Source organism: Delphinapterus leucas, chromosome 2 (assembly GCF_059928025.1).
Source record: "Delphinapterus leucas isolate spDelLeu-1000000601 "Yukka" chromosome 2, BTC_Dleu_Yukka2, whole genome shotgun sequence".
Taxonomy (NCBI): domain Eukaryota; kingdom Metazoa; phylum Chordata; class Mammalia; order Artiodactyla; family Monodontidae; genus Delphinapterus; species Delphinapterus leucas.
The window spans coordinates 69,289,144-69,316,940 of record NC_143130.1 but is presented as its reverse complement, the minus strand read 5'-3'; the positions used below and the strand labels follow the sequence as shown (position 1 = coordinate 69,316,940).

At 35.4% G+C, this 27,797-nt stretch overlaps 2 protein-coding genes across 2 annotated transcripts in view; both read left to right on the top strand.

Moving 5' to 3' along the window:
• NOX5 (NADPH oxidase 5) overlaps positions 1-27,797 on the top strand; it is a 147,415-nt gene that overhangs the window by 49,011 nt on the left and 70,607 nt on the right.
• On the top strand, positions 841-26,497 carry SPESP1 (sperm equatorial segment protein 1). The gene is given in 2 exon segments (XM_089906236.1): positions 841-880; positions 18,958-26,497. Coding segments are annotated over 2 exon segments (1,050 nt in total). The 3' UTR covers positions 19,968-26,497.

The following is a 27,797-nucleotide window of genomic DNA, read 5'->3' as shown; positions in this document are numbered from 1 at the left end:
CCTGTGGGCCGTGGCCGCTGGGCCTGCGCGTCCGGAGCCTGTGCTGCGCGGCGGGAGGGGCCGCGGCGGTGGGAGGCCCGCGTAACCAAAAAAAAAAATCATGCCTCTTTAATGCATTGCATTGTACAACTTACTTTTTTTCTTTTTAAAGAGAATACTTTTTGCTTTTTTAAAAAAGTATAACTTCTAAAGTAATATTAACATAATAGCTATACATTTAAGTACTATTAACTACTCTTAAAATAAATTATATAATCTGCCTTTTATAATTTTGAATCACTAGATATTCATGGGCCTGAAGCTATAAACGCAAGAATGTGAAATAGATTTCAAAAATGAAATCACAGCACAACCTAAGTCATAAATAGTTTTAGGGCCTTTTTTTTGGTATCTCATGAATAACTTGTTTTTTCCTAGTCATCTCTTTGGATAAATCAGCAAGAGTAGAGGTAATGATAGAGGATTGTTTTAAGCTAGGGCAACAAAAACTCTTAACTTGGTTCTCTAGGTTAGTGCTAAAAGAAGGCTCAATATGTGAGTCTTTTTTGTCTTTAGGAAGGCTTTTGTCCTAATGGACCACAGAAGGCAAGGGAAGTAGTAGTAAGGCAATAATTATTCAAATCTATTGGCAATTGATGGAATTGAAAAGGAAAAATTGGAAGGAAAAGCAGATTCCTTTTATTTCAAGAACATTAAAAAGGTAAAATTCGCTTGGTTCTGGTGCTGCAAGTTCACTTTTCACTGTTTCAAGGCCCAGGGCCATGGCACTTGGGAGAGTCTTTCAAACCTGTGAACGGAATGTCATGACACATTTCGTTAATGTTTTAGATAATGAGGAGCATGTCTTCTAATACAAATGTCCAGAGGGTGGCCTTTGGAGGTATAGTAGTTTCATTAGCCTGTCTATTAATATTTTATGGGGAAAAAGTTCTGTTTTTCTGTTCTTTTGAGCTGTCTTCTGTGTTCTTTTGATAGGATCTCATGTATTTTTAAAAACTTCTTGTTTTCTGACATTAAGCGGTTGTACCAAGACCACTTTGTATATTCTGTGTTCTGAATGGGATTAGCCATCCTTTTGAGGAGACAAAGTAGAACATGGTATTAGAGACCAAAGTATCTGGGATGCATATCAGTGCTGGGTGATATTATTATTTAGGTTACTTTACTCAGCAGAACTAGAAGAGATATATTTCAAGGTCATGAATTTGTTTTGGTTCTGATTAAATTTTAACAGTACTCATAGGATAACTTTCTGATTTTTAACTCTTTACCTAAACTAAATTTGTATTCCTTTTTCAAAATATAATTTAGTGAAGCTGTTTTGGTTATCTGTTGCAGCATAAAAGACCACCCCCAAATTTTATTATTTCTCACGATTCTATGGGTTGTCTGGACTCAGCTGGGCAGTTCTGCTTCTTATGGTGGAGTTGAGGAAGCTCAACTTGGATGAGAACATCCAACATGGCTGCTCATATTCCAGGGTCTTTCTCTACATGACTTCTCATCTTTGAGTAGTCTAGCCCAAGTGTCTTTATACCATGGCAACTTGCTTCCAAGAGGGAGCTTTATAAGACCCCTGTACACAAGCTCTTATAAAGCCTATGCAGTGTCAGATTTGCTAATGTCCTATAACAGGCCAAGACAGTCCCATAGGGAGAGCCTGTATTCAGTGGGGGAAGAAAGACACTACCCAAAAACATAAATACCAAGAAGTGCAAAGCCATAAAGTTATATATCTTCTTTTTTTTTCAGCTTCATTGAGGCATAATTGACTAATAAAATTATAATATATTTAAAGTGTACAATGTGATGATTTGACATATGTATATGTTGTGAAAGAATTCCCACCATTGAGTTAATGAACACATATCACCTCACATCTTTACATTTTTGTGTGTATCATCAACTGTTGTCACCATATTATACATTAGATCCTCAGGCTTTATTTTTCTTATAACTGAAAGTTTCTAATAACTGAAAGTACCCTTTTACCAGCCTCTCTCCCTATTGCCCCTATCCCCAACCCTAACGTTACGTTTCTTTAACAGGACATTTAATTAATATAAACATAATTACTTGTTTGTTTTACCTGCCAGCAAAAATTAAAATTTGAGTTAACAAATTATAGGAAAACTGCTGGAAGAATAACAAGATGCAATGTTTCTTTTTGTGATCATTTTTTGAGTACACACCACTAATGAAGCATAGTTATTAGAACTTTGATTTGAGTTGGAAGTACTTCAGCTCAGTTATTCAAGTTCATTTTAATTTGAAGGTGTTGGTGTTTTAGCTGGCAGTTCTTACATGATGACAGTTTTCAGGTATTAATTCTTACTTGCAACACTTCTGTAGAGTATGGGAAATCTATTCTTTGTGAGCCCATTTCATGACATGGACGGAAAATACAAGCAATTTGTTCTCCGAAGTTAAGACATTCAGCCAGAGTCTGGCCCACCTATAAATGATTCAGTGTGTGGGTGTATGTTAAGCTTTATATACATGAGTTCTTTACTGATAAAGCCATTCTGGTTTTCACTCTTGTGGTAATAAAAATCCTAGTTATATTTGAATCTTTTTAAAGATGAGCATCCATGATTTTGGTTAAATTTTGGGTGCAATCACCAGTTGCTGTATCAAGATTACAGGCCAAGGGCAAAGTAAAAACATATGAGTTCTTAAAGCACAATGACCAGACATATTCCATTGAACTTTAACTTTTTTTGTCATTATGTGAAAAGTTTAAAAATTGATCTTTCCTTCTTTACTGAGCTACTAGGTTTCCCCCAGTTATATGGAACATTTTGCTACTACTTTTAACTTACCAGGTATTTAGTGTCATACCAATTTTTTAATTTAAATTAACAATATTATTGGGCTTTAAGGCCTTAGTTTTTTAATAAAACATAAATTGCATTTTAAGCACATGATCAGATAGCAGCCATCTTATATTGAGAGATATAGATTTTTTTAGAATTCCATCTTGACTTGTAGTGTTTTTGAGTGTGTTTCTTTGTACTGCCTAGGTATTACATTATGTATACATAACATCACAATCTGTTGGTATCAGTATTTTACTAGTTTCAGTGAAATGTAGAAACCTTACCTCCCTTTATGTTCTTTTACCCTCTCCCATTCATAATATAATTGTCGTATATATTTCTTTTACATACATTGAGAACCACATCAGATAGTATTATAGTTTTTGCTTCAACTTTCAAACTTAATTTGGAAAACTCAAGAGGAAAAGAAAAGCTCACTGAATTTACCCATATTTTTCCTCCTTCCGTTATTCTTTCTTCCTTTTCAACGTTCAGGAATCCTCCTTTTATCATTTCCTTTCTGTTTAATGAGCTTCATTTAGTCATTCTTTTAGGGTAGGTCTTCTGGCCACAAATTATCTTAATTTTCCTTCATCAGAGAGGTCTTGATTATCCTTTCATTCCTGAAGGATATTTTCCCTTGATAAAGAATTCCTAGGTTGACAGTCCTTTTCCTTTTAACACTTGAGAAATATTATGCCATTTCCTTCTGACATTCATTATTTCTCATGAGAATTCAAATTGTCATTTAACTTGCTTCTTTCAAGATTTTTTTCTTTGTCTTTAGAGTTTTCAGAAGTTTGACCATGATATGTCTTGACATGGATTTCTTTGGGTTTATTCTGTTTGAGATTCACTCAGCTTCTTGAATCTGTAAATTCATGTCTTTTGCCAAATTTGGGAAATTTTCAGCTATTATTATGTCTTTGAATGCTTTTGCAGACTTATCCTTTTTCTTTTTTCCTTTCAAGGCTCAGATGACATGAATGTTAGATCTTTTCGTTGCAGTCTCACAAGACCCTGAGGCTCTGTTCAATTTTTTTTTTTTCATTTTCTCTCTGTTATTCAGATTGGGTAATTGCTATTGTTCTTCTTCCACTTCACTGCTTCTTTCCTCTTTCTGCTGTTGAGCCTACCCATTGAGTTTTTCATTTCAGTTATTGTGTTGTTCAGTTCTAAAACTGAATTCATCCTTATATATTCTATTTCTTTGCTGAGATTTTCTATTTATTTGCTAAGGCTTTCTATTTTTCATTTGTTTCAAACATGTGCATAATTGCTTGTTGAAGCATTTTTATGATGGCTACTTCTAAATCCCTGTCAGATAATTCAAACATCTGTATCATCTCCTACATCTCTTTAGCTCTTCTGCTACAGATTTAAATAGACCTCTGACACCACTTCAGTGGTAGATGGGGAGTGTTGTGTTGTTACCACGGGGTGGAGAAGAAAGTCCTAGCTCCTTGCTTAGTCTTCTCTACTTGAAGAGAAGAGGTATTCACACTTGCAGCGGCATTTCTGTGGGATAAGGGCAGAGGGGTCGGGGCAGCTCAGTGAAGCTTGATGAGGGTGAAAGTCTGTGTTCTCCACTCAGCCTTTGCTGGTGGAGGGGTAGGATTGCGGTATTTTCTGTGGTTTTGGCTTCTTAAAAAAATTTTCTGTCTTGCTCAGCTATTATTTTCCTGGTCCTTTGGCTATGCAGAGAGCAGTCTTTTCTTGGAGCCGTTTTTGTCTGTGTCCATTGGTGTTTCTGGATTGCCAGCATCTCCAGTCCCCAGTCTAGGGTATATGTGGCAAAAAGAAAACCCAGGGAATTCACTGCTGTGTCATTACTCAGGTCCTGAAGTCCCTAGTTGATCTCTCTTCCTCTCTCCACCTTTCCAAGTCTTCTCATCTCATGCTTGTCTTGCATATAATGTTCAGGGGTTTTAACTGTGCTTAGTAGTAAGGATACGGGGAAAAATACATGTTTTCTATCTTTTTGGAAGTGGAAGTCCAGATATATTGTTTTAAAACATTTTATTTGGGGCTTATGGAAGAGGCAGTGTGTTTTACAAGTAAACAAGAGTACCCAAGTAGGACATGCATGGGAATTATGTGATGACCTGTTTTTATTTATATTTATTTATTTTTCATTTTTTGCGGTACGTGGGCCTCTCACTGTTGTGGCCCCTCCCGTTGCGGAGCACAGGCTCCGGACGCGCAGGCTCAGCAGCCATGGCTCACAGGCCTAGCTGCTCCGCGGCATGTGGGGTCTTCCCGGACTGGGGCACGAACCCGTGTCCCCTGCATCGGCAGGCAGACTTTCAACCACTGTGCCACCAGGGAAGCCCCTGTTTTTATTTTTAATTTTGGTCAAAATATGTTGGAATTAAGTTTATAGTGCTTTTGTCTATATTATTTTCCAGTTTGTGTATAAGGTACTAGTTGTTGGAAAGCGGAGAGAAGTCTTAATTGACTATCAGATATCCATTTAATTTATTTAGGAGAATTTTATCTGAGTAGTGATTCATAGTACTCTAAATAATTTAGAAAGACTGTAAGTAAATTCAATATTTTGAGAGTTTATCTAAAATTGTCCTTTAATTTTTAATTATTATAGGCAATTAACCAGTGTACATTATTTTACTAGCAACATTCTTTTTACTTTAAAATCAGTTTGATGCCAAACCTCAAGTTTTTTTCTTTTAAAAATCTTTAGATAAATACCTATGCTATTAATCTAAAATTGTTTTAGTTTGCAGGTTCATAATTAAGAATGTCAGTAATTATAACCAAGTTAATGTCAAAGTAAAATACAATTCATATTAAGTATTATCAGAGGACTATAAAAGGTAGACTCTACATAGAACATTTTAATGGAAGAATTCTGTTGGTCCTTGTGACTTTACAGTATTGTATAAGTTTTATAATAACCAGTTTTTAAGATACCAAGTGTTTGGTTTGTAACACATTTCAAGTGAGATCCCATATTCACATTTTATTTATGTGTTGTTCAGTACAGTTCTTGAAAAGTTTAGCTATGTGGACCTCAAGTGCAAAAACCCAAATTCTGCATAGATTTGGATGTGCCCTATTTGCTTTCCAGTTTTGTATTCTGTGATAACTCCACAATCACCATACAAGTAAAACACATAAAAATACTTTTTTAAAAGCAAAATTTTTAAAAAGACCTAAAATTGACCAATATTCTTCTGAAATTTTAAATTGTTACATTAAATAAAGAACTTCCCAAAGATATATTAAAATTACCTACTGTTATCATTACCCTATATTTTATTACCCTTTGAAGTAAAGATTTTTCATATTAAAGCTCCCAAATTTGAGGTTATATATCTTTTAAAAGAAATCAAACCCCCACGCCCACCCTTTTTTAACCAAAGAAGAAGTGGGAGTGGTTTAGTTTTCCTCTTTATTCGGCTTAGAAACTATTGGTTCTTTGGCCAAGATTTAGGGTGACATGTTTTTTCCTTTTTTAAAATTTTAGTCTCAAATGAACTAGGTGTGTTTCTAAATAAGCTTTTTAATGTTAGCATTTTATTACTGTCATTACATTTTATTGTAATTTTTGGCATGCTGTCACTTTTTAGGAGCATAAAAACTCTCCCCCCACCCCTTTTTTGAGAGTAAGGTTTTTCTGGAAAAAATTGTTAGTTAAAACACTTAATGCGTTTTAGCTTTACTGATTAGGAAATCTCTCCAGAAACAGATAAAGGTGTAGCCTTTGGGATGTTTACAAAAAATACATTTATATATTTCCATTCTTTTAAATAGATGTTGTAGAAGAAATTTTTTTTCACACCTATTACCAATTGAAGTTTTATTCAGTTAGATATATTCATGAAATTAGATATTTTAATTGGTGCTTAATGGTGTATTTTTAAGAACTTGAGACTTCCCAATATCATTTTCAAAACTTGATTAGTGTACAGTATATTTGCACAGAAAACAGAGCACTAAGTTTTCTTGGAGTGGTTTTTTATGCAGTTTCTTGAGCAAATAAAATAAGCCAGTTAATTTACATGTGTTAAAACCATTATTTATAGCTTAAAATGAGTAACTAAACCTAAAAATCATATTTTTTAATTTAAAAAAATTTACAATATCTTTGGTCACATAAACCATAGTTTCTTAGCTGTGATAGGGGAACCAAACCACTCCTAACTCTTTGGTAGAAGAAAAAAAATCTTATGAGTTCTATTTTCAGATTCATAATCTTAAATTTAAGAAATTTTATATTAACTTCCTCTTTAAAGTGATAAAAGTTATGGCATAATGAAACTGGTAAATATAACTCTTGGTTTATGTATGTCTTCAGTTAGCTCTGCTAACTAAAATGAAAATAACATCTATTGATAAAATTAAATTTTATAAATTCTGGTTCTTTAAAAATGATTTAAAAATGTGTTAATGTCTAGTAACTATAATGCAAAACAGTTACAAAAATGAGATTTTAAATATATAATATATGTAGAATAAAGTGCATAATCACAATGTATGGCTTAATGAATTTTTATAGTTAATGCTCCCGTGTAACCAGTGCCTAAACCAAGAAACAAAATATTACCAACTAGTTTACAAGCATTATATATATATATATATATATATATTTTTGCGGTTTGTGGGCCTCTCACCGTTGTGGCCCCTCCCGTTGCGGAGCACAGGCTCCGGATGCGCAGGCTCAGCGGCTATGGCTCATGGGCCCAGCCGCTCCACAGCATGTGGGATCTTTCCGGACTGGGGTACGAACCTGTGTTCCCTGCATCGGCAGGCGGACTCTCAACCACTGCGCCACCAGGGAAGCCCAAGCATTATATTTTAATGTATGCAAATATATAAAATCTTGCATAGAAATTTAAATGACTGGAATTTTCTAAATTTCTTGCACATACAAAACTGGGTTTACCAGAAAGAACTTGTATAAAAAAGAAAGGTTTGTAGTACATGCATACCTTGTATAGAAAGGTTATGCACATAACCACATGAGTCATTAGGTTAATCAAATAAAATTCTTGACAGTGACAGATCAAACTGCTTATATTTTTCATCCATCCGATAAAGTATACTAATAAAAAACAGCCTTCCCTTAAACTCTAGTATTGTAATGCTGCTACCAAGAAAGAATTGTCCATTAAAACATCAACAATCTCAAATTAAAATTAAAGAATTAGAATAGAGAATACATCAGATAACTGTATATTTAACAACAAAACAATTTTAAAAATTATAGGTAACCCCAAACAAGATAATTTGACTGTTCATTAATTGGAGTAGAATGTAGCCAAATTATACAAAGGCGGGCTTCCCTGGTGGCGCAGCGGTTGAGAGTGCGCCTGCTGATGCAGGGGATGCGGGTTCATGCCCCGGCCCAGGAGGATCCCACATTCAACACAGTCCCTATCAAAATCCTAGCCTGCTTTTTTTGTAGAAATTAACAAACTGATACTAAAATTCATATGGAATTGCAAGAGACCCAGATACCCATAACAATCCTGAAAAAGAACAAAGTTCAAGGAGATTTCGAAATTTAGTATTACAGCTGCAGTAAACAAGACCGTGTAGTACTGGCATAAGATTAGACATATACATATAGGAGTTTGGGATTAACATATACACACTACTATATATAATATAGATAATCGACAAGGACCTATTGTATAGCACAGGGAACTCTACGCAATATTCTGTAATGACTTATATGGGAAAAGAATCTGAAAAAGAATAGAGGCGTATATATACATATAACTGAATCACTTTGCTGTATACTGGAAACTAACACAGTATTGTAAATCAAGTATACTCCAATATAAAATAAAAATTAAATTTAAAAAGAAAGAAGAGAATAGAAAATATAAAAGTGTGCCACACATTAAGAAAAAAAAAAAAGGAATAGACATATATATTAATGGGATTGAATTGAGAGTCCAGAAAGGAACTCTTACACTTATGGTCAATTGATTTTCAACAAGGATGCCAAGACAATTCAGTGGGGAAAAGAATAGTCTTTTCAGCAAATGGTGCTCGGACACCAGGAAAAGAAAATGAAGTTAGACCCTTACCTCAAACCATATACAAAAATTAACTCAAACTGGATCATAGATCTAATGTAAGAGCTAAAACTATAAAACTCTTAGATGAAAATGTAGGTGTAGATCTTTGTGTCCTTGGATTTGGCAGTGGTTTCTTAGGTATGACACCAGAAGCATAAGCAACAAAAGAAAAAAAAAGATAAATTGAACTATGTCAAAATTTAAAACTTCTGTGCTACAAATGATAACTTTAAGAAAGTAAAAAGACAACTCATAGAGTAGGAGAAAATATTTTCAGATCATATAAATGATAAGGGACTGGTCTTCAGAATATATAAAGAATTCTTACGATTCAGTAATAATAAGGCAACTCAATTAAAAGCTGGGGAAACTATCAGAATAGACATTTCTCTAAAACAGATATACAGATGGTCAACAGGCACATGGAAAGATGCTTAATATCATTAGCTGTTAGAGAAATATGAGTCAAAACCACAATGAGATAGGACTTCACACCCACAGAGATGGCCATATCAAAAGGACAGACAATAACAAGTATTGGAATCATATGGAGAAATTAGAACCCTCATATACTGCTGGTGAGAATGCAGTTGCTTTGGTAGTTCTTGAAAGGATTAAACATAGTGTCAGTTCCACTCCTAGGCATGTACTCAAGAGAAATGAAAATGTATTAATACATCCACACAAAAACTTGTACATGAATGTTCATAGCAACATTACTTATAATCACTAAAAAGTAGAAATGACCCAAATGTCCATCAACTGATGAATGAATAAACAAAATGGGTTACATCAGTACAATGGTCCATTATTTAGCCATAAAAATGAATGACAGGGCTTCCCTGGTGGCACAGTGGTTGAGAGTCCGCCTGCCGATGCAGGGGACACGGGTTCGTGCCCCGGTCCGGGAAGATTCCACATACCGCGGAGCGGCTGGGCCCATGGGCCATGGCCGCTGGGCCTGCGCATCCGGAGCCTGTGCTCCGCGGCGGGAGAGGCCACAGCAGTGTACCGCAAAAAAAAAAAAAGAGAGAATGACATACTGATATATGCTACAACATGGATGACCTTGAAAATATTATACTAAGTGAAAAAAGCTAGTCACAAAAGAATACATATTGTATGATTTCATTTATATGAAATGTCTTGAATAGGCATTTCGTAGAGAGACAAAGTAGATTAGTGGTTGCCTAAGGCTGAGGGTTAGGGGTGGGCTTCTTTTTGGGGTGGTGTTTTAAATTTAGATTGTGGTAATGGTTCCACAACTGTGGCTATACTAAAAACCGTTAAATTGTATACTTTAAAATATGTAATAGATAAACCATGAAGATATTTTAACATTGCCTAAGATTATAATTTTCTTAAAGTTATGTTAATGTGATGTTATTTTAGGGATTGATAAAATGCAATAAAAGAAAGTTAATAGAACATAAGCAAATTTAGTTAAATTTATGTGATCTCAACTTATATTATGCCTTTTAGTAAGAACCAGTTAGAAGTTCAGGGGCTTCCTGAAAACTGGAGCTGTTTAACAACAATGTTTATGATGTTGTTTTAGATAAACCAGATTTAGAAATTCAGAAAAATATGGTGAAAGCAGTATCTTTTATTATAAAAAAACTGCCTGCTTTGCCTAAAATAAGAACTTTTTTTACTTGTCCAGATTTTCTTCCTAATTATTTTTGGACTATTAGCCAAAAGCAAACAAAAAGCAAACTTAAACCAAATCAAAACAAAGAAACAATAAAAAACAGTCTTTAGACCGCAGATTTATCTTAAACATAACATGGAGCTTAGTTTTCCTCTACAGCATTCTTCTTTAGAAATTTTTTTGCTTGTGATTATTTCCTTAAGGTAAATTATGGGAAGTACAATTAATTTACATACTTGCCAGCATTTGGTTCATTCATTTAATCATTCATTTAACAGATGCCTTTTGACTGTCTACTGTGGTGCTAGGCACTGGTTAGAACAGGGGAAACAGAAAACAAAGCAGACATGGTCACAGCTCTCAAAGAGCTTATCATATGTAGCAAACATTAAATATATACATAATCAAAATTATCCCAAGTTTTATAAAGAAAAGACCAGCGTGCTAGAGAGAGACTAATGAAAAATCTGGGGATCAGAAAGTAAGGAAGTTATGCACATGACAATCCTAGGTTTTATTGTTTAAAAAGTTTTTCTGCCTAATTGGTAAAAGAAAAATTGTTTTTAACTTGCATTTGTTTATGAACAGTGAATTTTAGCAAGTTTTCATGCTAATTGACTTTTATGTTATTCCTTAACCCTCTTCTTCCTCCTTTAATTGACTATTCTATGAGGAGGAAGTGTGTGTTTTGAATGTATTGTTTGTTGATTGAAGTTTTATATTTCATTACTCATTTTATTTTTATTTATTTATTTATTTATTTTTGTGGTACGCGGGCCTCTCACTGTTGTGGCCCCTCCCGTTGCAGAGCACAGGCTCCGGACGTGCAGGCTCAGCGGCCATGGCTCACGGGCCCAGCCGCTCCGCGGCATGTGGGATCTTCCCGGACCGGGGCACGAACCCGTGTCCCCTGCATCGGCAGGCGGACTCTCAACCACTGCCCCACCAGGGAAGCCCTCATTACTCATTTTAAATCATGATTTTATTATTTTCCTCAGAATAAACTCAAAATTAATTAATTTGCTTTTTTACCTCTGTGTGAAGTGAATATATTCCTTTGTAAGTCATTGACTGTCAGTTCCTACCCATACTTTGTGTTAAGAAAACGTTAGGGACTTCCCTGGTGGTCCACTGGTTAAGACTGTGCTTTCACTGCAGGGGATGCAGGTTTGATCCCTGGTCAGGGAAGTAAGATCCCACAGCATGGTGTGGGAAGGAGAGAGAGAGAGAGAGAGAGAGAGAGAGAGAGAGAGAGAGAGAAGGAAAGAGAGAAAGAAAGAAAACATGTTAAATTTGGATCAGTTATTTTTAATATTGCCAATACATCTTAATACATGAAAGGGATATATTTTGGTCCAGTTGACAGTAGAGCAAAATTTTGTATATTTTACCTATTTATTTATGATATTTTAGTATTCATGTGTATTTAAAAATAGAGCTGAATTCCTTCAGAACAATTTTATTATCATACTTTTACTATTTTACCAGCATCCTAGTGTCATCTTTTTATGACAACATTGTGTACTTGTTATGTGTACCTGCTTGAAGTAAGGCAGCCTGTGTTTGGATACCTTATTACCACTTATAAATTAAATATAATATCAGGCAAATTACTTATCCTTTCTAGGTGTCCTCCTTTTCCTCTTTATAAAAACACTTCACGGGACTTCCCTGGTGGCACGGTGGTTAAGAATCCGCCTGCCAATGCAGGGACACGGGTTCGAGCCCTGGTCTGGGAAGATCCCACATGCCGCGGAGCACCTAAGCCCTTGTGCCACAACTACTGAGCCTGCGCTCTAGAGCCAGCGAGCCACAACTACTGAAGCCCGCGCGCCTAGAGCCTGTGTTCCGCAACAAGAGAAGGCACTGCAATGAGAAGCCCGTGCACTGCAACAAAGAGTAGCCCCCGCTCGCTGCAACTAGAGAAAGCCCGCTCGCAGCAACAAAGAGCCAACACAGTCATAAATTAATTAATTAATTAATTAATTTAAAAAAGCATTTCACATCCAAAGCCTTTAGTATAGTGCCTGGCACATAGTAATCACTCAGTCAGTCAGAGCTGTTATGGTCTTTTCAATCACTGTTTTTCAATTTCCCCTTCAGATTTCATGCTACTTTTGTTCCTACAGTTTTACTATTTTCTTTACTTTTCTGTTATTTCTGTCATGTGACTAATTCTCCCTGTACTATTCCAAGAAGAAAAGTGCAGGCAGTCCCAAGCTCAGCTATTGATATAATCTCCATATCTGTGATTCCTGTTAAACCTCAAGCCTGCATTAGCAGGTAGCCATTCTGCTTAGTTGAGGCACTTTCCAGGCAGCATTATGGCTTCTCAGGGTGGAAGAGATTCTTACTTTAGCCACATTCTAAGACATTGCAGTGTTTGGTTGGATCACTAACTGGTGAACATAGAGGGAATATTATAAAGTACACCAGGGTAGACTGCAAATATCCAAAGTATAATAACCAAACTTCTAGCAGAGTAGTCTGGTCTTTGTAAGAATTTGAATTTTGTTCATCTTTCTAGCACCTCCTGAAGAATGGGGAAAAGCAGATTTTCACAGTGGCCAGGGGCATTTGTAGGGATATTTGAGCCTTCATTATCTTTTACTACCTTGCTTTGTGAACATTTAAAAATTTTTTAATTTTATATTGGAGTATAGTTGATTTACAATGTTGTGTTAGCTTCAGGTATACAGCAAAGTGATTCAGTTATACATATACATATATTTATTCTTTTTCAGATGCTTTGTGAACAATTTTATAATGATCAAATTGACTGGCAAGAGCAGTCAATATGAAATACGTAGATGTTTTTGGAGGAAAAAAGGAGGTGGGAAGTGTGTGCGGAGAGGATGGATTTAACAATAGAACAGTGTATAGACAAAGAGTACATGAAGAGGGGAGGGAAAGCAAGGTAGAAGGTAGGGTGCTCTGTTTTTAGGCAGCCATGAACAGGATTTTTAGAGTTGCCTGAGTTTCAGTATAAAGGGATTATGAGTACTTCAGTTCTTTTAGGAATCAACTAGCAATAAGTATCACCTATTTCTGTCCTTTGACAATCTAATTTGCCTAATAGTAACCTGGGTATCCTATTTACTACTTTGAGAAGAGACAAGTTAATTAAAAATTGAATGTTTAGCAGACTGTAATCTAATAGCAATGTCTTTTAAGAAGCATTTAAACCACTGTTGGTTGCAGACTTTAGATTTGCTTATGAATAGTTGCCCAGAATTTAAATTTTTCCAAAACAGGTTTTTAAAAACATTTTATCATGGAGAAGTTTAAATATATACACAAGTAGAAAGAATGGTATAATCTTCATATATCTATAACCAGTTTCAACTATTATTAACCTATAATTTATCTTGTTTCATTGATATTTCCACCCACATTCCTTTCCACCTTACCTCCTTGATCCCTCTCCCCAAGGCTTGGTCCCTCTCCCCAACTCCTAAGACTTGGATTATTTAGAAGCAAATTCCAGACGTCACATAATTTTATCAGTAAATATTTCAGTATAAAGCACTAAAATATAAGTACCTTAAAAAACTACAACATGTGAATTTCACACCTAAAAAGATAATAATTTCTTAATATTATCAAATATCTTGGTCAGTGTTCAAACTTTCCTGATTCTCTCTTTTCCAGTTTAATTGAATTCAGATTCAAATAAGATTCATGCATGTAATTCATTGATATGTTTGTTAATTCTCTTTTAATCTGTAGTTCCTCCTTCATCTCTATTTTTCCCCTTGCAGTTGTTGAGGAAATTGGATCATATGTCCTATAGCTTTCCGTAGTCTAGATTTTGCTGAGTATATGCCCATGGTGTACTTTATATTTTCTTTTGTTGTCTCTTGTACTTTCCATATGTTGTTAGTTACATCTAGAGAAACTTGTTAGACTCAGGTTTGACCTTTTTTGCAAGACCACTTCATAGGTGGTACTGTGTCCTTTTATCAGGAAGCATATGTCTGATTTTGTCTTTTGTGATATAAATAATCATTGATACATTGCAAAATAATTATATTCTAATTATAAATGGCTTCTTCATTTATTAGCTGGAATAATTCATAAATTGAAACCTTCCCTCACCTTTAGCTGTATTTCAATATGCAATTGCATCTATTTCTGTATTTTCTGTTCCATTCATCTGTCTATTCATGTACGATGCTATACTATTTTTATAATAGAGGCTTTGTAATATATTTTAATATATAATAGGGCTAGCCTCTTGTTTTTCTGGCTATTCTTACTCTGTTCAAATGAACTTTATAATCTATTTTTATAACTTCATTAATATTTTTAACATATGAATGATATTTTACTAGGAACATATTAAGTGTAAAATTAACAGAGAATCTGACACCTGAGCATCTTTATTTTGAATCTTCTTGTCTTAGAACATGGTATGTCTATTTGTTGAAGTTTACATTATGTCTTTCAGAAGATTTTATTATATTCCTGTATCAGTTTTCTGTGACTGCTATAACAAATTACCACAAACTTCGTGTCTCAAAACAACAGAAATTTATTCTCTCACAGTTCTAGAGGCTAGAAATCTAAAATCAGCATCACTGAGCCAATATTAAGGTGTAGGGCAGAGTTGTGGTCCCTCTGCAAGCTCTAGGAGAAAATATTTTCCTTGTCTCTCATTCTTTATATTATGGCCGCTTCACTCTACTCTGCCTCCTCTTCTGTGTGTGTTTCAAATATCTCTCTGTCTCTCTCTTATAAAAACACTGGATTTAGATCCCTCCCAGATAATCCAGGTTAATCTCCTTTGTCAAGATCCCTAACTTAATCACATCTGCACGGACTCTTTTTTCTTTTCTTTTAAAAAATTATTGTTTATCTACCTCTCTTTCCCCCCCACCACCAGTTTTATTGAGTTATAATTGACATACAGCACTGTATAAGTTTAAGGTATACAGAATAGTGATTTGACTTACATACATCATGAAATGATTACCACAGTAAGTTTAGTGAACATCTGTCATCTTATGTAGATACCAAATTAAAGAAGTAGAGAAAAAAAATTTTCCTTGTGATGAGAACTCTTAGGATTTACTCTCTTAACAACTTTCATATATAATGTACGTCAGCGTTATATTTAGCGTATTGTACATACGTCCCTAGTCCTTATCTTATAACTGGAAATTTGTACCTTTTGACTGCCTGCATCCAATTTCCCCTCCCCCCCGCCCCCACCTCTGGTAACCATAGATCTAATCTCTTTTTTCTGTGAGTTTGTTTGTTTGTTCTTGAAGTATAACTGACCTACAGCACTATGTTAGTTCCTGTTACACACTACAGTGATTGGATATTTCTGTACATTTCAAAATGATCACCACCATGAGTCTAGTTACCATCTGTCACCATACAAAGATATTACATAATTATAACTATATTCTCCATACTGTATATTTCATACCTGTGACTCGTTTATTTGTAAGGTAACATTTACAGGTTCCAGGGATTAGGACCTGGTCTCTGGATGTCTATATTCAGCCTAGTATAATTCCTCATATAAATTTTGGACATGTCTTTTTAAATTTATGATTTGATATTTTCTTTCATTTTTTGTTATCATAATAGCATCTTCTTTCTCATTTTATCTTCTAACTGGTTTATATTTGTATATTGATTTTTGTATGTTGATTTTATAACTTGCTACTTTACTAAATTCTCTTACTCCATGTAGTAGCTTTTCAATGGATTCTTTTGTGTTATCTCGATGTATAATTATATCATCTGCATATAAAGATAGTTTTATCTTTTTCTTCCCAATTCTCATGCTTCCAGTTATCTTGTCTCATTACATTGACTGATACCTCCAACATGATGTTAAAGAGTAATGGAGATATTAGTATTCTGATCTTTTTCCTTATCTTTAGCAGGAGAGCTTCTAGTGTTTTTTTACTAAATAGAATCCAAAGCCTATTTCTTTTTAGGGATTTAAATTTATATTTTAAAATGAGAAATGTAACCAGTTTTGCCTTCATAGAGAATAATATTATCTTATACAGTGCTCTGTAGCTTTTCAAGTGTTTTCAAATAACTAATTTATTTAGTTCTGTGAGATAAAAGGGCAGATATAGTATCTTAATTTCATAGTTAAGTAAATGTTCAGAGAAATTAGGTAGTTACCTAAGGTCATGATGCTAGAAACTGGTAGAACCAGGACCAGAATGAAAGGTTTTTTTTGACTGCACTAGGCTACAAATTCATTTTACTTAATATTTTCCTTTAGGAAAACTCTAGATTCAGGACAATGCATTTTATAAATATAAGAATACATAAATAAGTTATTTTCCTTTTTAAGATGTGACTTTTAATGGTTTACTATGCTAAGTGATTGTGTGTGTGTGCTTAGAGAGTAAACCATTATAGATAAGTCTAATGACCCCTTTAATAACCAACTTCAGTCCCATTCCCTCTCCTCTGGGGCAAATGCCCACATGAATTTGGTATGTCATGCTTCTAATCCATTAAAAAAGTTCTCAGTTCACAGACAAATGTATGATGCTATGTCACTGATTCATAAAAATTATAAGGATAGGGCTTCCCTGGTGGTGCAGTGGTTGAGAGTCCGCCTGCCGATGCAGGGGACACGGGTTCGTGCCCCGGTCCGGGAAGATCCCACATGCTGCGGAGCGGCTGGGCCCGTGAGCCATGGCCACTGAGCCTGCGCATCCAGAGCCTGTGCTCCGCAACGGGAGAGGCCACAGCAGTGAGAGGCCCGCGTACTGCAAAAAAAAAAAAAAAAAATTATAAGGATAATATACAAATCTACCTTATGTTCTGTATCTTTCTTTTTTCACCCATCATCATCAAATGGATCTCGGGGTATGCAAGACTTTTCTGAACATGACATAAAACACAGAGTCTCCTTTTAGAATCTAGATCTCTAGTAGACAAGTCTAGTGTCTTTCCACTAGCACATCGACTCACTAAACTGTTCTGGTTAAGATTTTTAAAATTTAGAAATATAATTTCAATTTTGATTAAAATTCCATCTGGTCTTTCTAAGTTGTAACAGATGAGTTAAGAGAGGAGGTAAATCGTTTTTGGACTATTTTGTGCTTGCCAAAGAGCTGAATAAAAGTGCCTCCTGAGCAGAAAGTTTGTTATTTCATTTTGCCTGCAGAGGGAGGGTTCAGATAGAAGTTATTCATTAGTGTTTGGGAAAAAGTGACTTACTTCCTTGAATTAAATCAGTTTGTATCCATGACAGTGGCGAAATCAATTCAAAATTACATGTAACACAAAATTCTAGCACTTAAAATTAAAAACTTCTGACTCTGGAGTTGGGGCGTTGAGCAGAATTTCAGAATATATTATTCAATAATCTTTTCCGTTTTCCACATTGGAAATGAGAGGCTTCACCACTCAGATACTGCAAAATACCAGTATAAATAGAACTGCCATTTTGTTGTAAGAGTAAAATGTGGATGATTTAAACCAGGAATCAGTAAACTTTTTCTGTAAAGGGCCAGATAGTATTTTCAGCTTCGTAGGCCATATCGTCTCTGTTCCAACTGTTCAACTCTACTGCTGCAGCCCAAAGCAGCCATACACAATACATAAACAAAGGGGCAAGACTGACTGAGTTCCAAAAAAACTTTATTTATGAAAATATTTGGGTGGATGTGACCCACAGGCTGTAGTTAGATTTTTGCTGGGTTGAAGGCAGTGGTATACCAGTAAATGTTTAACAACTGGCTTTTCTGAGAGGTGGGTACACCCTGACTTATGGTGTTTGCCCATTTACATGAGGCAGATACTCTCACCATGGTTGATTTCAAACTACCTACTTGATATCACTCATCAGGGAGGTGAAAGAGATAAACAATGGCATACCATTATATAGCATTTGTAACATACTAGATGTAAATAGCCTCAAGAGCATAAATAATAGGAAAATGAAATAAAATAAAAGTGATAAGTTTTGAATATTACCTTGTTTTGAATACATTTACTTAATTGTAAATTCAGATAATTTAATTTTTAACAATGTCTGTCTTTACCATCTGGCTCACAAAATTCCTAAAAATTTAATAATTGGCTCTGGTGAGCCACTCTAAGCCTACTACAGCACACCACTGTGTTAGAGGACATAACCAAGAATTTTGTTTTAGTAAGTTGCCTACTGAATCATAAGTTATGTGGGAGAGTAAAAGCAAAGAGATATAGAGAATTGTGTTAATATGTAACTTTTGCACTAATTTTGCTCATCTGTTTTAATAAGAATCTGAAAAAATAATTTTGTTCCTTTAAATGTGAGTTGACTGTGTCAAAGGTGCTTTATTTCTTGGTTCTTTATCTCAACTTTTAAGTGATGGCATATGAAGTAAATTTAGGTGAGTAGATTCTGTCAATATGTCATACATAATAATAAATGTTACTTATTGTTTGGTTTTTTCCCCTTAAGGAATAACTGTGACGCCTGACGAAGAACAAAAATTGAATCATTATGTACAAGTTTTACAGAACCTAGTACTAAGTATTCCCACTAAGGAGCCAGGTCATCAGAAAAGATCAAAGTCTCCAAATAATGCTGATTCTGTAGGATCGAGGGTATCAAAATTTAAGGAGGTAAAGTTTACACATGATGAAGCTCCAGCTGAGAATGATGTTTTAATCAATCCTGTCAGTGAAGAAACTACAACTTTCCCTACTAGGGGCTTCACACTGGAAATAGAGAAGAAAAAACATACTAAAAGTATAGCTTTCTGGTCAATTAAACCAAATAACATTTCTGTTGATTTACATGCAAAAGAACCTTATATTGAGAAAGAAGAGCCAGAGCCAGAGCCAACTGTAAGTCAAACTGAGGCACCAAAGCAATTGCCAAGTGTTACTGAATCATTTACAAGTCAAGGTGTCACCTCTTTAAGTAGGAACACTGACTTGGATATTGCCACAGAAGATGTTCCTCAGCTCTCAGGCAACTATGAAATGGAAAATCCTGAACCACACAATTTGTATAATGAAGACATTTTGAAAAAAATTGAAGATATTGGCTCACAGGTGCAACAGGTACCTCTTCCTGAGAGTTTCAAGCCAGAATATAGAGCAGACATTCGAGCCTCTAAAGAACACCTAAAACGAAGCCTTGCTCTAGCAACAGCAGCAGAACATAAATTAGAAAAAATGTATAAATCCCAGATGTTACCACTAGGACAAAGCAGTGATGGAGTTGATGACATTGAAACTGTTATTAACATGCTGTATAATTCTAGGTCTAAATTACCTGAATATTTAGATATTAAATATGTTCCACCAGAGATGAGAGGAAAAGCTACTGCAGTATTCAATATATTAAAAACAATATTATGTGTAAGTCAAGGAGAAACTCAAAACCTCATTAGGAAGTTATTAAACAATAATATAAAACTTTAAAAACTACTTGATATTCATGAGAAAGTTGATCTAAGCTAACTGTGCATTCATTCACAGGGGAAATAAGCATATTAGTGATTCAAAAGTTGTATAAAAACATTTTCTATTGTAGTTCAATGTGCTAACATCTTTATATGTCATGTATTATGAAAAGTTTTCATATACACTAAAACCTAACAATTTAAAATAAAATTTTGATTCAGGAGTTTGTAGTTTTTCTCATTAATTTTAAAAGTTATAAAGATCTAATCCATAAAATGTTTAAGCTTTGATTTTACTTGAATAGGTTAGTAAATTCATCCATTTTATAAGACTTAAGAGACTTGTGCAGTCTGTATATGTCGCTGGTTTTCAATAATTGCATATAAATGTAAAATTTTAGGATAGGTGGTCTTTATTACTCTTTCAGAGGATCTGAGTTTTCTATCTGAATAGCATAGTTGGAGTATGTATCAGAACTACTTTTATTTGAATATATATGTGCCTCCTCTGAAAGGTGGATGATACGTTAAGATACATCCCTGTTCCTTTGTTGTTAAATACTTTTGGAGTATCAGTGAGGGACTGTAACCGGGATTTGTAATGAAATCATTCTCACTTATTTTCTCTTTTTGTTTGTTTATATACATATACACTGAAGCTTTGCAAATCTTTTATTTGGGAGTATGACTAACACCATTTAGGTTAACTGTAATATTGTAATTATGGTACAGGTAATTCTGTTTCATGATTTGACCGGTATTATATTTAAATTCATTTATTTATTCACTTATCAAGTCAGTCATTTATAGTTTAATAAATATTTATTGACCTTTTACTATGTGCAGGACAAAATGCTGGATTTGGGGATACTTAGTTCCTTCTCTGTTTGAAATCGTATTATAGCAGCAAAGACAGACATAACTTCAACAATTTTAAAATTTGAGTTGTTATAAAAGTATGAGAAATTTGACCTCACCAAGACCAAGAATAATGGGAAAGCTATCCTGAGAAAGTAGCATTTAAAGTGAGATCTGAAGGATGAGGGTGTGTGTAAGGGAGAAGGGAGCATTCCAGAAAGAGAGAACAGCACGTGTGAGTGCTCTGAGTTGAGAATGACTATGGCAAGTTCAAGAAGTAGCTGGAGTATAGAAGGGCAATGGAGAGCATCTTAAGATGGAGCTGGTAAGGTACACAGGGTTGGAATAGATCTTGCAAGGCCTCAAATTGCATATTAAAGATTTTAGCCTTTATCCCATGATCAATGAGAAGCCATTAGTAGATTTTAAGCAAAGGCTAGGTATGATCAAATTTGTGTTAAAAAAAAAAAAACCCACTCTGGCTACGGTTTTGAAAGTAGGCAAAAGTTGAAGTGTACTGTGCGCAGGCCAAATTTAGCTTGGACTAAGATGGAAAGAAGTGGCAGTTAAGCGGTAGAATCAACAAGATTTGGTGATTGAATGGATATGGTGACTGAGCGAGTAGCAGGGATCAGAAATAATTCACACACAATTAGCTATATTACGAAAAGGACTACAAAGGTTTTATTTCATAATAACACTTTTACCGTTTACTACTGTTGCTTTTTTTTTTTTTGCGGTACGCGGGCCTCTCACTGCCGCGGCCTCTCCCGTTGCGGAGCACAGGCTCCGGACGTGCAGGCTCAGCGGCCATGGCTCACGGGCCCAGCCGCTCCGCGGCATGTGGGATCCTTCCGGACCGGGGCACGAACCCGTGTCCCCTGCATCGGCAGGCAGACTCTCAACCACTGCGCCACCAGGGAAGCCCTACTGTTGCTTATTTTTAAAAAATAATTTTGCTATGGAAAATTTCAAACGTGCAAAATAAACAGATTAATAAACCCATGTACCCATCATCCAGTTTCAACAATTATCTACTAATGACCAGTCTTATTCCACCTAAACCGCTTTCCCTCTTTCCTATTTTATGTTGGATTAAATGCCAGATAACTTTTTCATTTCATCTGTAAGTATAGGAGTGTGAAGCTCTATAAGCTTTTTAAAAAACCACTACCACAATATCACACATAAAAATTTAATAATTCTTTAAATCATCAAATCTAGTCAATGTTCACATTTCTGATTGTCTAATAATTTAAAAAAATTAGTTTATTTGAATGAAACAAACTAAATAAATCCAAATGAAGTTTACACGTTGAGATTGGTTGATTTGACTCATTAAGTCTCTTTTAAACTACACCTCTTGTTTTTCCCCTTGAAATTTATTTGTCAGCGAAATTGGTCATTGGACCTATGGTTTTACACAGCACAGATTTTGCTTATTATATCCCCATAGTGCCATTTAGTATGTTTTTGGTAAGTTGGTAGTTGACTCTAGAGAGGCTTTTTCAGACTCAGGTTGGTTTTTTTGTTTGTTTTTGTTTTTTGTTAAGATGTTCATGTATTCCTCAATCTGGTATGTTTCTTTTTGTATTATTAGCAGCCTATGATGATTATTACGTAGATAAATTGATCAAATGTTACAAGAAGGGGATATCATTCCTTTATTAGCTGGAATATGTCTATAAAGAGAAAGTTCCTCCCATATATTGTTTGAGTCCCCAGTAGTCCAGTGTGTATTGGAAAGGTATCAAATGCTTGAATCTTTCTCTGTGTTTAACAGTTTTCAAAACAATTTGTTCATAGAATCCTCCAATGGTGCCCAGTTTTTTAAAATTAGATCTTTATTCTGTTAGAGCAGTTGTAGGCTTGCAGAAAAATTAAAAAGTACAGAGTTCCCACATACCTCCCTCTCTTCCCCCATAGTTTCCCCTATTATTTATATCTTGTGTTAGTGTGGTACATTTGTTACAATTGGTGAACCAATGTTGATACATTATCATTACTGAAGTCCATAGTTTACATTAAGTTTTACTCTTTGTGTTGTACATTCTATCAGTTTTGACAAATGTAAAATGACATGTATTCAGCATCACAATATCATACACAATGGTTTCACTGTCCTTAAAAGGCCTTGTGCTCCACTTATTCATCTCTGTCTCTCCCACCCCTCCAGCCCACGGCAACACAGATATTTTTACTGTCTCTATACTTTTGCCTTTTCCAGAATGTCATAGTTAGAATCATATGGTATATAACCATTTCAGATTGGCTTCTTTCACTTAGCAATATGCATTTAAGATCCCTCCGTGTCTTTTTGTTGCTTGAGAGCTCATGTCTTTTAGTACTAGATAGCATTCCATTGTACGGATGTACCATAGTTTATCAATTCACCTATTGAAGGACATCGTGGTTGCTTCCAAGATTTGACAGTTATGAATAAAGCTGCTATAAACATCTGTGTGCGTGTTTTTGTGTGGACATACATTTTCAGTTGTGCCAGTTTTTTCACACTTTGAAAGTGAGATGCTTTAACAAACTTTTACATTTGGCGATAACTTTAACAAACTTTTACATTTGGCCAATGTGATTGATGAAAAATGCTAGCTAGTTGTTTTAGTGTATATTTATTAATTATGAGTTGGACTTCTTTTCATATTTATATTTTTATCTGTAGAAATGATCTATTCATTTCTATTTCTCTACTGGTTTGCTCTTAGTGATGCATACAACCTGTTAATATAATAAGAAAATCGGAATTTTGTGTCGTAGTTTTACAGATATTTTGTCTAGTTTATTATTTGTATTTTGGTGTTTCCATGTAGAAATTTAAAACATTTATAAATCAGATTTACACATTTTTTCTTTGGGTGTCTTTATGTTTTGTGTCTTGCCTTTCCCACTCTGAGATTTTACAAAATTCCCCTGTTCTATTATAGTGTTTTAATGGTTTTACCTTTTGAAAATCAGACTATTTTTCAGAGCAGTTTTAGGCAAAATTAAACAGAAGATAGAGATTTCCCTTATATCACCTATCCCCATACATGTGTAGCCTCCTCCATATCAGCGTCCCCCACCAGAGTGGGATATTTGTTACAATTGATGAGCCTACTTTGATACATCATTATAACCCAAAATCCATAGTTGACATTTGAGTTCACTCTTGGTATTGTGCATTCTCTGTGTTTGGGTAAGTGTATAGTATCATAAAGAGTAGTTTCAGTGCCCTAAATATCCTCTGTGTTCTGCCTATTCATCCCTCCCCCTAATCCCTGGCACCCATTGATCTTTTTTACCTTCTCCGTAGTTTTGCCTTTTCCAGGATGTCATATTGGAATCATATAGCTTGTAGGCTTTTCAGATTGGCTTCTGTCACTTAGTAATATGCATTTAAGGTTCTTCCATGTCTTTTCATGGCTTGATAGCTCATTTAGCTCTGTATAATATTCCATTGTCTGAATGTATCCCAGTTTATTCATTTGCCTATTGAACATTTTGGTTGCCTCCAAGTTTTGGCAATTATGAATAAAGTTTATGTAAACATCCACATGCAAGTGTTTGTGTGGACACAAGTTTTCAGTTCCTTTGGGTAAATACCAGGGAGCACAACTGCTGGATCATATGGTAAGAGTATGTTTAGTTCTATGGAAACTAACTAACTGTCTTCCAAAGTGGCTGTACCATTTTGTGTTCCCACCAGCAGTGATGAGAGTTTGTTTCTCCACATCCTCACCAGCATTTGCTGGTGTCAGTGTTCTGAATTTTTACCATTCTAATAGGTGTGTGTAGTAGTCTCATTGTTGTGACCTATTATTTTTTAATTAAACTTATTTTTTGATAAATATAAGTAAATATGCAGTTGTAAGAAATAATACAAAGAAACCTAGTTAATGTATTCCTTACTCATATCACTTATAGTAATATCTTTAAAAACTATAGTACAGTATCACAACTAATGTACAAATATTGATATAAGATACAGAATATTTCCATCAACACAATGATCCCTCATATTGCCCATACAGTCACTTTATAGCCACACCCACTTTCGTCCTGCCTTCACCTCTCCCTAACCACTGATAACCACTGTTCTGTTCTCCATTTTGATAATTTTGTCATTTTAAGAACGTTATATAAATAGAATCAAACTGTACATAATCTTTTGGGATTGACTTTTTTCACTCAGTTCTCCAGAGATTTATCAAGGTTGTTGCATGTATCATTAATTCCTTTTTTTTTTTTGCTGTACGCGGGCCTCTCACTGTTGTGGCCTCTCCCGTTGCGGAGCACAGGCTCCGGACGCACAGGCTCAGCGGACACGGCTCACGGGCCTAGCCGCTCCGCGGCATGTGGGATCTTCCCGGACCGGGGCACGAACCCACGTCTCCTGCATCGGCAGGCGGACTCTCAACCACTGCGCCACCAGGGAAGCCCCATTAATTCCTTTTTATTGCTGAGTAGCACTCCACAGTTTGTTTAACCATTCACCTGTTTAAGAACCTCTTGTTCTTAAACAGGTTAAGCACCTCTCCAGTTTTTGGCTATTACAAACAAAGCTCCTATAAACATTCATTAGTAGGTTTTTGTTTGAACATAAGTTTTCATTTCTCTGGCATAAATGCCCAGGAATGAAACTGCTGTATTGTATTCAGTTTTATAAGAAACTCCCCACTGTTTTCCAGAGTGGCTGTATCATTTCATATAGCCACCAGAAATATATGAGTTTCTCTGAAACCTTGTAGGCATTTTGTGTTATCACTATTATTTAATGTTTATTTTAAAGTGTACAAATCAGTGGTTTTAGTATATTCATAAAGTCTGACAACCATCACACTATCTAGTTCCAGAATTTCATTGCCCCAGAAGGAAACCCTATGTCTCTCCCCTAACCCCTAGCAAGCACTAATTGGTGTCATGTCTCTATGGATTTTTCTATTCTGGATACTTGATATAATCATACAGTATCCTTTCATTTAACATAATGTTTTCAAAGTTCATCCATATTGTAGCATGTACCAGTATGTTATTACTGCTTATGGCTGAATAATATTCCATTATGTGGATATACCACATTTTGTTTATACATTCATCAGTTGATGGACATTTGGGTTGTTTTCACTTTTTGGCTATTAGAAATAATGCTGTTATATATGTACATGTGGACATATGTTTTAAATTCTCTTGGGTGTATACCTAGGAGCAGAATTGCTGGGTCATATGGTAACTTTATGTATAACTTTTTGAGGGACTTCCAAACTGTTCTCCAAAGGAGTGAACCATTTTACTTTCCCACTAGCAATGTATGAGGTTTCAGTTTTTCCACATCTTTCCTAACAGTTGTCAAAGTCTGCTTTTTTTATTATAGCCATCCTTGTGAGAGTAAAATGGGTATATCATTGTGGTTTTGACTTGAATTTCTCTAATGTCTAATGATGTCAAGCACCTTTTCATGTGTCTATTTGCCATTTGTATATCATCTTTGAAGGAAAGTCTATTTAGATCCTTTACAATTTAAAGTTAGGTTATTTGCCTTTTTATTATTGAGTTATAAGAATTCTTTATATATTTTGGATACTAGTTCCATATTAGATACATAATTTGAAAATATTTTCTTCCATTTTATCTGTTGTATTTTCACTTTTTAAATGGTATTGTTTGCAGCACAAAAGTTTTAAATTTTGATATAGTCAAATTTATATTTCCTTTTGCTACTTGTGCTTTGGTGTTATATCTAAGGAACAACTGCCAAATGCAAGGTCCCCCATTCAGTATGACTGGTGTCCTGTTACAAAGAGATAAGAATGCCATGTGAAAACAGAGGCACAGAGAGAGCACCATGTGATGACAGAGGCAGAGATTAGAATGCCAAGGATCAACAGGCACCACTGGAGGCAAGGAAGAAGAAAGGAAAGAGTCTACCCAGAGTGTCAGAGGGAGAATAGCCCTGCTAACACCTTGATTTTGGAATTGTAACCTCCAAAACCATGAGAGAATAAATTTCTGTTGTTTAAAACCATCCAGTTTGTGATACTTTAATATGGCAGCCCTAGGAAACTAAAATAGCCAAGGTGTTTAATTTTGTTTTTTTTGGCTGTGCTGCAGGGCATGTGGGATCTTAGGTCCCCCAACCAGGGATTGAACCTGCACCCCCTGCAGTGGAAGTATGGAGTCTTAACCACTGGACAACCAGGGAAGTCCCTACTTTTTAAAAAAAATAAATTTATTTATTTATTTTTGGCCACGCTGGGTCTTCGTTTCTGCGCACAGGCTTTCTCTAGTTGCGGTGAGCGGGGGCTGCTTTTCATTGCAGTGCGTGGGCTTCTCATTGTGGTGGCTTATCTTGTTGCAGAGCATGGGCTCTAGGAGCGTGGGCTTCAGTAGTTGTGGCACATGGGCTCAGTAGTTGTGACCCGCAGGCTCTAGAGCGCAGGCTCAGTAGTTGTGGCACACGGGCTTAGTTGCTCCGCGGCATCTTCCCAGACCAGGGCTTGAACCTGTGTCTCCTGCATTGGCAGGCGGATTCTTAACCACTGCACCACCAGGGAAGCCCCCTAATCTTTTTTTTAACACATTGCTTAATTCTATATGCTAATAATATTCATTAAGGATTTCTGCATCTATATTAATGAAAACTATTGGCCTGTAGTTTTCTTCTTTGTGTGTGTGTGTGTGTGTGTGTACTGTCCTTGTCTACAAGTTTTGGTATCAGGGTAATATTGGCTTCATCAAATGAGTTGGGAGTGTTTCTCTTTCTTCTATTTTCTGGAAAAGATTGCATAAATTGGTGTTAATTCTTTCAACATTTGGTAGAATTCTCTAGTGTACCCTTAGTTTTCCATTGTCTGAAAATATCTTCATTTCCCCTTCCTTTCTTTTTTTTCTAAATTTATTTATTTTTTATTTTTGGCTGTGTTGGGTCTTCATTGCTGCGTGCAGGCTCTCTCTCATTGCAGCGAGTGAGGGCTGCTCTTCCCTGCAGCGTGTGGGCTTCTCATTGTTGTGGCTTCCCCTGTTGTGGAGCACAGGCTCT